Genomic DNA, 13,284 nt, shown 5'->3' with positions numbered 1-13,284 from the left:
CAACAGCAGTGCAAATTATGAAAAGACAATGCAGAAAATCAGAGCGCATGTGGCGAAAGACAAAACTTGTAATCCACTATAACATCTATAGAGACACCATTCGTGCTTTCAATATGGAACTAGGCAAAGCTAGACAGACTTTCTTCTCCAATATCATAAACAGAAACCTAAATAATACTCGAAATCTCTTCGCTACTGTCGACAGACTAACAAATCCCCCAAGCCAGATTCCCAGTGAAATGCTCTCCGACAGCAAGTGTAGTGAGTTTGCTACCTTTTTCTCTGAGAAAATCAATAATATTAGAAAGGTGATCAGCACATCCTTGAGTTGCGCTGGGGTCAGTCAGATCAGACTACAACCTGAGAAAGTAGTTACTATGTCTGATTTTGAAGAAATTGATGGCAAAATTCTGAAAGAAACCGTTCAGCACCTTAAAACATCAACCTGCGCCCTTGACACACTTCCCACATCTTTTTTTAAAAGTGTGTTAGACTGTTTAGAAGCAGATCTCATAGAAGTGGTAAATGCCTCACTTTTCTATGGAAGTTTTCCAAACTCCCTTAAAACTGCTGTTGTCAAACCCCTCCTGAAAAAGAGCAATCTGGATAAGACTATATTAAGCAACTATAGACCGATCTCAAATCTTCCTTTCACAGGCAAAATCATTGAAAAAGTTGTCTTCAACCAGCTGAACAAATACTTAAACTCAAATGGATACTTTGATAATTTTCAATCTGGCTTCCGATCGCATCACAGCACAGAGACGGCGCTCATTAAGATAATAAACGATATTCGCTTAAATACAGATTCAGGCAAATTATCAGTGCTGGTGTTACTCGACCTCAGTGATGCATTTGACACTGTCGATCACAAAATACTTCTTGACAGGCTGGAAAACTGGGTGGGGTTTTCTGGGACAGTTCTAAAATGGTTCAGGTCATACTTAGATGGGAGAGGTTATTATGTGAGTATAGGAGATCATAAGTCTGAGGCCCATGACATGCGGAGTCCCTCAAGGCTCAATTCTTGCGCCACTCCTGTTCAACCTGTACATGCTCCCAATGAGCCAAATAATGAGAAAGAACCAAATCTCTTACCACAGCTATGCAGACGACACTCAGATCTAGCCCTATCGCCTAATGATTACAGCCCCATTGACTCTCTGCTTCTATGCATTGATGAAGTCAACAGCTGGATGTGCAAAAACTTTCTACAGTTAAACAAAGACAAAACTGAAATAATTGTGTTTGGAAACAAAGATGAAGTTCTCAAGGTGAACGCATACCTTCACTCTAAAGGTCAAACAACTAAAAATCAGGTCAAGAATCTTGGTGTGACACTAGAGTCAGACCTTAGTTTCAGTAGTCATGTCAAAGCAATAACTAAATCAGCATACTATCATCTGAAAAATATTGCAAGAATTAGATGCTTTGTTTCCAGACAAGACTTAGAGAAACTAGTGCATGCTTTCATCACCAGCAGGGTGGATTATTGTAATGGACTCCTCACTGGCCTTCCCAAAAAGACCATAAGACAGTTGCAGCTCAGACAGAACGCTGCCGCCAGGATTCTGAGCAGAACCAGAAAATATGATCATATCACACCAGTACTCAGGTCATTACACTGGCTGCCAGTTACTTATAGGATTGATTTTAAAGTATTATTACTAGTATATAAATCCTTTAATGACCTAGGACCTCAATACATTGCAGATATGCTCACGGAATACAAACCCAACAGATTACTCAGATCATTAGGATCACATCAGCTAGAAGTTCCAAGAGTTCACTCTAAGCAAGGAGAGTCTGCTTTTAGCTATTATGCCAGCCGCAGCTGGAACCAACTTCCAGAGGAGATCAGATGTGCTCCTACATTAGTCACATTCAAATCCAGACTCAAAACACATCTGTTTAACTTTGCATTTAATGAATGAGCACTGTGTCACTGTTTGTCCGACTGTTTATACTGTGTCTTATTTTAGTCTTTATTCTAAACTGTTTTAATTATTTTTAGTTCTTTCTCGTTTCTTTATTTTAAACTGTTCTTTATTCTAAACTGTTTTAATTATTTTTAGTTCTTTCTTGTTTCTTTATTTTAAACTATTTTGTATATTCTTATTTCTTCTGATTATTTTTAATAGTATGTAAAGCACTTTGAATTACCGTTGTGTATGAAATGTGCTATATAAATAAACTTGCCTTGCCTTGCCTTGCCTTGATTCTATTTTATCTGTCACATTAGTGCCTATCATTAAAGAAAAAGCTGGTAAGATTAACAGCTTGGATAATTACAGGCCTATAGCTTTAGCCAGTATTTTATCCAAGGTTTTGGAGAGGATTATACTGAATCGGCTAGAACATTTTGTCTTGACTTCTGATAATCAGTTTGGCTTCAAGCCTAAACATGGCACTGATATGTGTATTTTTGCCCTAAAGGAGGTTCTAGATTTATATAACAGGCATAATTCAACAATCCTTATGTGTTTTATTGACGCATCTAAAGCCTTTGATCGGGTAAATCATGAGAAACTATTCTACAAATTGCATAATAGAGGGGCTCCCAAATATTTAGTGAGAATCTTGGCCTTTTGGTATGCCCATCAGTTAATGTATGTGAAATGGGGTAACTTTATGTCTGCCTCATTCAATAATGGAGTTAGGCAGGGAAGCATCTTATCTCCCTTTCTCTTTAATATTTATATGGATGATCTATCAAAGTTGTTAAACAAATGTGGAACAGGCTGTATGGTTGGGGACACCATTATTAACCACCTTATGTACGCGGATGACCTGGTCTCAGGCCACTGCAGTCATTACGGATGCATCTACCTCAGCCCTGGTATGTTCTGACAATGACTAATGTATGTGTATATATATATATATGTGTATATATATATATATATATATATATATGTGTATATATATATATATATATATATATATATGTGTATATATATATATATATATATATATATATATATATATTAGGGTGCATCAAAAAACACAATTCTTGAATTTTGATATGGCTGGGTGCTAAAAATGTTCCAATATATGTAGAAACAACACATGCAAAATATTTTTCCAGTACATGATGATTTAGGGGTGCCACCGCACATCTGTTTTTGTTGGATAAAGTGCTTAACAGTGCTCAATGGTCACAATGGAGATCTGAGGTAAACAATACTACAGCTCAAGAAAACTGAGATGATCTTTCTGTTTGAGGTGATCTTTCTGTGTTGGGTATGTATTATTATACATTACTATCATATCTGTAATTGTGTCTTTGTATACTTATTTATCATAAGTCATTTAAGTCATTTTTATAGGTATTTGGTGCTCATTACATCTAGCTAATGTTAGCTAGCAACAGTTTGCTAACCACAATTAGCTATCTATGTTAGCTAATCTATTAAGCTTAACATCAAACAGTATTCTAGAGTGGACAATGTCATATTCAGAGTATACAGTGGGGAGAACAATAATTTGATACACTGGTGATTTTGCAGGTTTTCCCACTTACAAAGCATGTAGAGGTCTGTAATTTTTATCATAGGTACACTTCAACTGTGAGAGACGGAATCTAAAACAAAAATTCAGAATCTGTATAAAAGACACCCGTCCACACACTCCATCAAACAGACTCCAACCTCTCCACAATGGCCAAGACCAGAGAGCTGTGTAAGGACATCAGGGATAAAATTGTAGACCTGCACAAGGCTGGGATGCTAGGCTGGGCGCAATTATTAGAAAATGGAAGAAGTTCAAGATGACGTTCAATCTCCCTCGGTCTGGGGCACCATGCAAGATCTCACCTCGTGGGGCATCAATGATCATGAGGAAGGTGAGGGATCAGCCCAGAACTACACGGCAGGACCTGGTCAATGACCTGAAGAGAGCTGGGACCACAGTCTCAAAGAAAACCATTAGTAACACACGACGCCGTCATGGATTAAAATCCTGCAGCGCACGCAAGGTCCCCCTGCTCAAGCCAGCGCATGTCCAGACTCCAGGCCCGTCTGAAGTTTGCCAATGACCATCTGGATGATCCAGAGGAGGAATGGGAGAAGGTCATGTGGTCTGATGAGACAGAAATAGAGCTTTTTGGTCTAAACTCCACTTGCCGTGTTTGGAGGAAGAAGAAGGATGAGTAAAACCCCACGAACACCATCCCAACCGTGAAGCATGGAGGAGGAAACATCATTCTTTGGGGATGCTTTTCTGCAAAGGGGACAGGACGACTGCACTGTATTGAGGGGAGGATTGATGGGGCCATGTATCGCGAGATCTTGGCCAACAACCTCCTTCCCTCAGTAAGAGCATTGAAGATGGGTCGTGGCTGGGTCTTCCAGCATGACAATGACCCGAAACACACAGCCACGGCAACTAAGGAGTGGCTCCGTAAGAAGCATCTCAGGTCCTGGCCTCTCCAGACCTGAACCCAATACAAAATGTTTGGAGGGAGCTGCAAGTCCGTATTGCCCAGCGACAGCCCCGAAACCTGAAGGATCTGGAGAAGGTCTGTATGGAGGAGTGGGCCAAAATCTCTGCAGTGTGTGCAAACCTGGTCAAGAACTACAGTAAACGTATGATCTCTGTAATTGCAAACAAAGGTTTCTGTGCCAAAAATTAAGTTCTGCTTTTCTGATGTATCAAATACTTATGTCATGCAATAAAATGAAAATTAATTGCTTAAAAATCATAAAATGTGTCTTTCTGGATTTCTGTTTTAGATTCTGTCACTCACAGTTGAAGAGTACCTATGATAAAAATTACAGACTTCTACATGCTTTGTAAGTGGGAAAACCTGATAAATCTGCAGTGTAACAAATACTTGCTCTCCCCACCGTAGATGTCTCATGTGTATTGAGAGTAGCATTGTAGTTGTTACATAAAATTAACAGGGTAAGGCCACTTGAACATGTCCCATTGACCTCCATTCATTTTGTCTATAGGACAAATGAATGGAGAATCTTGAAAGTTGAATTCTGAGAAATGCCCAAGTTGCCCAAAGGGTTCAAACAAACAACTTTTACTTTGATAACCCTATAGAACATGTTACTGTATAAAAGTTCAATGTACTCAACATTTCCAGGTCAACCTTTTGGCAATTAGACTAAAAATTGCACATTTTTCGAAATTTCGCCAAAGTTCATGTGTTAGGTGGCACCTCAACGGAATTCCTCAAAACTTTGCAAAAGTCATTTTTATGTTAATTGGAACAAAATGCAATGCCAGCCAAATTGATATTTTGAAATTAAAATTTCCCATTCAAATTTGATGCACCCTAATATATATATATATATATATTAGGGATGCACTGATACCAAGACCAGTATCGGTACCAGGAGGATAGAGAATTGTCAGGTCATCCAGGTCACCTGATTCTTTGTCCATATAGTGCTGGCCTTCAACAGCTACTAAGGGTATGTTCTCAATATGGCTCAGACTTTGATATTACGTTCAATTCTAAGAATAGTAATATAATGATTGTTAGAAGCAGGGAGGACAATAAACTCTCATTTCCTGCCTTTTATCTGTCGGGTATTTTACTTAAAGTGTGTGATGAGGTCAAATATTTAGGACATTATATAACTGATGACCTGTCTGATGATAGGGACATTCATAGACAGTATTGTATGTTGTATGCACAAACTAATATGCTGAATCGAAAATTTAGTATGTGTTCACTATCTGTGAAGACTACACTTTTTAAAGCTTTTTGCACTCCGATGTATACTGCCCACTTGTGGCGGCGCTATAAAAAAAAGCAGTATGCAGAAACTCAATGTGGCATACAATGATGGTTTGAGGCTGTTGCTTAAATTACCACGATGGGGCAGTGCGAGCCAAATGTGTGTAAGTGTTAATGTATTTACGTGTCCTGCTGTACTCAGGAATCTCATGTACAGATGTATGTGTAGATTAGCAGAGTCATATAACAGCATCATCACAACAGTGAACCCTGCATTGAGTGCAGTTAGGTTCACTTCGAGATTGTGGAACCATTGGCGTCTTAGTCTATATGCTAATATTTGAACTCTCTCTTTGTGTCTGTGGAATTTTGACTGCTGACTGTTGTAGATTTTATTTTTATTTTATTATTATTACTATGTGTTTGTATAGTGCTATGGACCATTTTTTATGCATGTCCTGAATAAAGAATATGATGATGATGATGAAAGAAAGCGTGCAGTGTTGGTGGTCCTCCAGGACAGGTTTGGGAACCACTGTCCTAAGCAATTGAGGTGTGTTGTTGTTGGATGTAAGAATTAACATAGCAGTCTTCATTTACTCCCGGATGGATCTGTACTGTTTGTGATCAAGCTTACGGTCTTCAGAGCAACAGGACTAACGTTAGGCTGATAATCTAACTGACTGATCACGGCAGAAATGAAAGTGAGAGCGCGCTCTTTATGACAGCTCTTCGAGTCATTTTACAGATATAAGGTTCACCAGTTTATTTAGCACCCACTGAAAAGGTGTGTATATTTGTTTACTGTTAGTTGTAACGAGTGTTTTGTGTATTTCCCTGTGTATGTTGTTGATAATGAAAGGGAGAGAGAGAGAGTTTATGGATAAGACTTTAATGCGCACTTCTTATACTATGTTTATTCAGCTCTTATAGAGATTCTCTGGAGTAAAACTAACGCTCATCTTTTGTGTGATGTACAATAAACTTCATTGAACTCGTCAGTATATTTTGGTCATCATTCGGACGGGTTTTGCTACAGCAGATGAAAGCAGATGACAAGCAGATGACAAAAAAGTTATAACCATAATTAAACTAAACTAAACCTGTTCTATGTCCATACAGGATATATTCTCTGGCTCTGTGGGCATTATTGTCCGACTCCGGGTCGAAATGAACACAGCAACTGAGAGTTTCTGTTCTGATATTGTCATGACTCTGAGCGTGAGCTCGTGAGGCTCCGCCCCCTGGGCCGGTGTGGTAAAGTATCCGGTCACTTTGAAGTGATGAGTCCGGGCTTAGGACCCAAGCAATCCGATTGTTTCAAAGCACGTTTTATGGATAATCCCTTTAGTGCCTGGTAACAAATCATACAAAATCACTTTAGAAGACATTTGTACTACGTTATAGCGAGTCATTAAAGAGTAACTAAACCCCTGGGGCCCGTTCTTCGTACGTTGCTTATTATATCCGAGATCAAATGACACATCCAAGATGATATCGTGCGAATCATGATCGGGCTAACTCGGTTCTTCGAACACACTTGCCGGATATGATTAGTATCGCTGGATTGAGTTATCTGAGATAATTGCGCGTTCATGCGCTGGTTAAAAGGGGATATGTATCGATAGTAGAAACATTGATCAGCAACGCTGCTATTGGCTGCTCAGCGTGGCCAAAGAGCGCGCACAGTTTTACTCAGCAGAGCAAGAACTAATAGTCGAAGTTTATTCGGAATTTTAATGTTTAATCAAAACGCCAGGAACACCTCAAAGTCTGCAAAAGCCAGGAGAGAGGGCTGGCAAAAAGTAGCAGACAATTTAAATCCGTTAGAAGTGGCCATGTTAGATGTTTTTATCACTTATTAGCCTATATTTTTGTATTTTAATAATTGCATAATTACTTTGTTCATTGTAATGTCAGTCACCAACATGGGAACAAATAAAAGTGAAGTACAAAAATATTCTACATAATGGTAATTTTTAATTATATTATCGTCTCTTTTATAAAAGGCACTGTTAAATAAATGGTGTTCTGTTTATAAAAGCAACCAAGAAAAATGCTGAGAAAAAAATAGAAAAGATCTTAGTAGCCTACACTGTAAAATAATTTTTGCTGCATTAAATTAAGGCCGTTTCAACTGTTAAATCTTGAGTAATGATGAATTGCTTTGACTTGTGAAAGAGAAAACTGATAAACTTATGTTAATGTAAAAATATTTTGCCATGAGTTATTGATCACATTATTCCATCCATTTTCACTTGATGCAAATGCCTCAATGAATGTTTGATGCATTCAGGCTCATTTGCACACACACACAATGGGCAGGCATTCATGTTGACCGCGTGATCAGCCAATCACAGCATTACCACGCCACAGTGAGTGTCATCACTGTGTCACAGTGGAACAGTGAGTGCATATAAGATATCATAAAAATTTGTAGTCTATAGAATATTAAATCTCATATTTCTTTCTCTTTTTTTACTGTTGATTGTTGATTATTTTGTCATTCAAAATCAATGTTTTGAGGCACTGCCTCCTTTGCTTTTTTGTCCTTTGTTGGGAAAAAAATCTGGATAATATAGACACAAGATGACTACCTGGATCATTAAATGGGACTAAGATGTATTCTGAAGGTTCTTTCGGTGTTCCTCTCCTGCTGTCTATGATACTGAAGGACACTCTCTTGGCTTCTTCAATGTCATCTGACATACTGCCTGTGGTGTCCATCACAATAGCCAAAACTGAGGTCTGACTGAGGCCCATCAATCTGAGAGAAAGAAAGAAACAAATAAGACTGGCCATATAAATTTGTGACTCTAGGGGCGTTATAACTAAAGAACTCTGTGTATCCACAGCATCAGCACCCAGCATGAATTGCACTACTCGAAAAAAATATGCATTGCATTAACCCTGCTTGCATTGTAATGCATTGTATTTTCAGGGCTTGCATTTTTATGGGCTGAAATTCAACATGGTTGTATTATTTAAGCTGTGAATATTTCAATTCAAAACATTTCACACACATTTTCATTATTAAAAATGTAATAATCCATATTCACCTTTTAGATTTCACTTCCAAAATGTTCATTCTGTTTAAAAATACAACCTATAATATTCAAGACATAATGCACACTTTTAGATTTTTGATATTTATTAAAATAAACTGTCAAATCATGTGTAGGCCTACATATTGCTAAAGCTATTATTTTTTTTTTTCAGTACCACATGAGCTCATATTTATTTTAATATCAACTATCTGAAAAGTGTGCATCATGACACCTACATGAACATTTTACAGTTCATGTACAGTTACTACAGGTTGTAGTAAGTAATTCTCTTCAAATGCTATTGAAAAGTTAGAAAAGTGTGTAGCAATGTCATATGTAACTTTAGAGACGGTCCCTAAATGCACTCACACTCACACATCATCAACTCATCCCTCCATACTGGCATTTTCCCTACTGCATTCAAGCAGGCTCGGGTAACTCCACTGCTTAAAAAATCAACACTAAACACATAATTTGTAGAGAATTACAGACCTATCTCTCTCCTACCATTCATTGCGAAAACATTTGAAAGAGCTGTTGTGATGACGAACCTATGTGATTGACGTCATCACCATTTCAGTATGTCTCTGTGAGTGTTAAATGTTGTTATATTTAGTATGTCAAGTACATTGTTTAAGCACTTTGTTTACATTTTATTTCTTCATCCTGTATAATTAGCTATGGACGTTTGCAACGCCACAATTCATATATTCAGTAACATCATGCAAGTTTAATTTCTTTGTTTACTGTTAGTGCTTGCTGAAGAGTAATAAATCACAAGGAGTCTAATGATTTTTACAGACTGTTTATTGGTAATTTAAATGTTACAGCTCTGTGGTATTGTTTGTGCTTACCTGTTGATTTCTGCTCTGCTCGTTCCGGTAGCGCGCGCGCGTAACCCGGAACGCGCTTATAATAGCAGCGGTCATACCACTTTTTACAACTGGGGGGAGGCAACCTAGGTGGGGATTGTGATGTTTGTTCTGTTTAATGTTTAATGTATGTTTGTAATGTTACTTTGCTTAAGCTGCACTAATTGTATTCATTCGGCTAAGTAAGATGAGGTTGTTTTGATGTCATTGTTGTAATGGACATTATTGAAACAAAGGTTACCCTGTGCAAATGGTACTTCCCATTTCCGTTTGGCGGGAAGTTTGTGTATTTAACCAGAGTGTTCCTTTATTGAGGAGGGTTGGTGGTTTGCTCTGTTACTAGAGTACAACATTATGGTCTATTGTTGATAGAGCGCTGTTTCAGCAATTTTCCTTTGTCTTTGAAGTGCAGAGGTTATAGTGCTGCTTCATTAGCATTCATCTTGTATTTTTTTTTTTTTATTTATTATTAATTTGTACTTTGCACGGATTATCCTTGGATAATTAATAAATGACTTATTTTCCACTGAAAACCATCTTGTCATGCCATACCTTCCTAACTCCTCTCTAACTCTCGGTCTACAATACCTGGCTTTGGACAGTCACAAAGGCAGTCCTTTGCGACACATGGTGGCAGCGGTGCTTCCAGGCCATTAGGAGGTTGGTTTACAAGGAATGGTGGTGGGGTTTTTTTTTCCATTATTTTTGTGGCACGAAGAGACAATTTTTTTTTACAATGCCACCAAAGAAAGGCGAGGCGCTAAAGGATACAGCAAGGATGGTAAAACCTAATGCGGATGTTTTGGATCCTGACCAATCGGGAAGAATTGAGGTCAGTGATAATGAAGCAGATCCAGATCCAGTCAGAGATGTTCTGCAGACATTCTTGCAAAGACAACAACAAAGAGATGAGCGCTGGGAGAAAGAGTCACAACGTCAAGAGCACAGGTGGCGGACACTCCAACACCAGTTTTCACAAATACAGTCTGAAGTACATCAGCAAAGGCAAGAGCGACAGTCACAGGGAGGAGTGACAGTCCCACATACCCCGCCGCCAGCTGAAAGGCAGTATTCCCCACCAAGCATTCATCCACATCGGCTGACTCTACAGGTTGACCATGACAGTGCATCAACATCAGCTCAGGTACAGGATGTTGCAGCTCAGCGGCAAAGATCTTCATTGCTAAGTTATGAAAGTCCAAAAATGCTACCATGGAAGGATGAAGAGGATATAGAGCATTACTTGACGACATTTGAACGCATCGCTAATGCATGCAGATGGCCCAGACGGGATTGGGCGTTACATCTTCTACCTCTCCTTACAGGCAAAGCGAGGGCTGCCTATGTGGCCATGGAACCTGAGGAGTCCTTGGAGTACAATCACGTCAGGCAAGCCATTCTAGATAAATTTGAGATTAACTCTGAAACTTATCGTCAAAGATTTAGATCGTACAGTCTACGTGAAAATGAGTCTGCAAAAGAACTTCAAGTAAGGCTGAAGGCCTTGTATGAGAAGTGGATGAATCCAAGACACCGAACAAAGGAAGAGGTTGGTGACCAGATCATTCTGGAACAGTTTCTCAAACTCCTTAACCCTGAAACAAGAATGTGGGTAAAGCAAAACAACCCCACATCGTCAAGACAGGCGGCTGAGATGGCAGAAACTTTCATGGCTGCAAGACGTTCAGTGTACCCGCCAGGGCGATGGAGAAGCAACAATAACAACTCAACTGGTAAGGCTGCGGATGGCTTTAGTAGTGGTCTTAGTAACTCTACCACATACACACATACTTCCCAAACTAGAGCGGGTAGTAATACAGGTAGTCAGCAAATGCCATTTAAACAATATAAAATCAGACCTATTCTAGTATGTCATAGATGTGGACAGCAAGGACACAAAAAAATCGATTGCCCATTGCAAAATGTTACTAATACTCAACTATGTTATGTACCCAGACCTCCCCATAGCTTAGATGAAGCAAGACTGAACAGGGACACAGTGACTGTTGTGAAGATAGGTAGTAAATGGTTTAAGGCCCTAGTTGATTCTGGCTCAAGCCAAACCCTGGTCAGAGAGGAATGTTTGGATGAACAGGGTAGTAAGTGTTCGCTGTATCCATGGGGATGTAAGAGAGTACCCCAAAATTGATCTCACGATGGAAATTGACAAGCAGTCTTATGTTCTGTCAGTAGGCATTGTGGAACAAGCTCCCTATCCAGTCATTTTTGGCAGAGATGTTCCAATATTGGTAGATCTTCTACAGGGTGACAAGGAACTAGCTGAAGCTAGGGTAGTTACAAGAGCGCAAGCTAAGCAGGAAGAGTGTACCAGACAGACTTTGCAGGACTTACCTTTTGCAAAGGTTCCCAAGGCTAAGAAGTCGAGACAGGAGAAACGGCAAAAGAAAGTTGAGGGCACCAAAATTTTGGAGCAATTGCCTAAGCCATGTGTTGATGATATTGAACAGATTCCACATAATATAGTGCAATTACAGAGACAAGATAAGACTTTACAACCGTTTTTTGAGAAAGCTAGTAGGCTGAATACCCAGACAATGTTTTCCCAGAAAGAACACTATCTGATAAAGGACGACAGACCGTACTGGCAAGGTGCGAGGGAGAAAGGTTGGTGGTTCCTGTTCCTATGAGGGAGCGTGTGCTGCAATTAGGTCATTCAGTGCCCTGGGCGGGACATTTGGGGCAGCAAAAGACACTAGCCAGAATTGCTAGCAGGTTTCATTGGCCTAGACTGTACATGGATGTGGTAGATTTCTGTAAATCTTGTCCAGAATGTCAGTTGACGAGTCCATCGAAAAGAGGTGATAGAGCACCTTTGGTGAGCCTGCCCATCATTGATGTTCCTTTTACTCGCATTGCCATGGATATCGTGGGGCCTTTGGAAAGGAGTAGGACAGGGAATCATTATATTCTTGTGGTTGCAGATTACGCTACTAGATATCCGGAAGCATTCCCCCTCAGAAATATTAAAACCAGACAGATTGTTAATGCCCTTATTCAACTTTTTTCACGGGTAGGCATTCCCAGAGAAATAATCACTGACCAGGGAACCAATTTTACGTCAAAACAAATCAAACAGGTCTACTCCATGTTAGGCATACACCCCATAAAGACCACACCGTATCATCCGCAGACCGATGGTATGGTTGAAAGGTTTAACCAAACGCAAGTTCGTGTCTGAAACGGGGAGCGATTGGGACTATTGGTTACCTTACCTGCTCTTCGCCTACAGAGAGGTTCCACAGTCATCCACAGGTTATTCACCTTTCGAGTTGCTTTATGGACGACAGGTACGAGGGCCATTGGATGTCTTGAAAGAGACCTGGGAAGGAGACAATCCTGTGGAGCAAGCAAACATCTTGTCCTATGTCATCAGGATGAGGGAAAAGATGGACTTCCTGGCAGAGATGGTACGGGTTAACATGTCTGAGGCACAGCAACGACAAAAGACCTGGGGCCTCATTTATAAAACTGTGCGTAGGAACCTTACTAAAAGTGTACGTATGCACAAAAACCAAAAATGGCGTACGCAAAAAAATATTCAGACTTATAAAACCGTGCGTACGCCAGAACCTGCGCAGAATTCACTTTATAAATCCCAGTCAGCGGAAGATTGTGCGTACATGCGTCTCCACCCGAAATAACCATATATGGA

General features: G+C 39.6%; 1 protein-coding gene across 1 annotated transcript in view; it reads right to left on the bottom strand.

The window, feature by feature from the left end:
- LOC308688870 (von Willebrand factor A domain-containing protein 7-like) overlaps positions 1-13,284 on the bottom strand; it is a gene marked incomplete at both ends in the record, with an annotated part of 52,319 nt that overhangs the window by 20,927 nt on the left and 18,108 nt on the right. The window contains one exon of the mRNA XM_081362310.1: positions 8,290-8,459. Coding sequence (XP_081218436.1) covers positions 8,290-8,459 — 170 coding nt within the window. The remainder of the gene's footprint in view (positions 1-8,289; positions 8,460-13,284) is intronic.

Source organism: Scardinius erythrophthalmus (genome assembly GCF_964197995.2).
Source record: "Scardinius erythrophthalmus genome assembly, chromosome: 3".
Taxonomy (NCBI): Eukaryota; Metazoa; Chordata; class Actinopteri; order Cypriniformes; family Leuciscidae; genus Scardinius; species Scardinius erythrophthalmus.
Note: the sequence above shows the minus strand (reverse complement) of the source record. Positions and strands in the feature narration are given on the sequence as shown.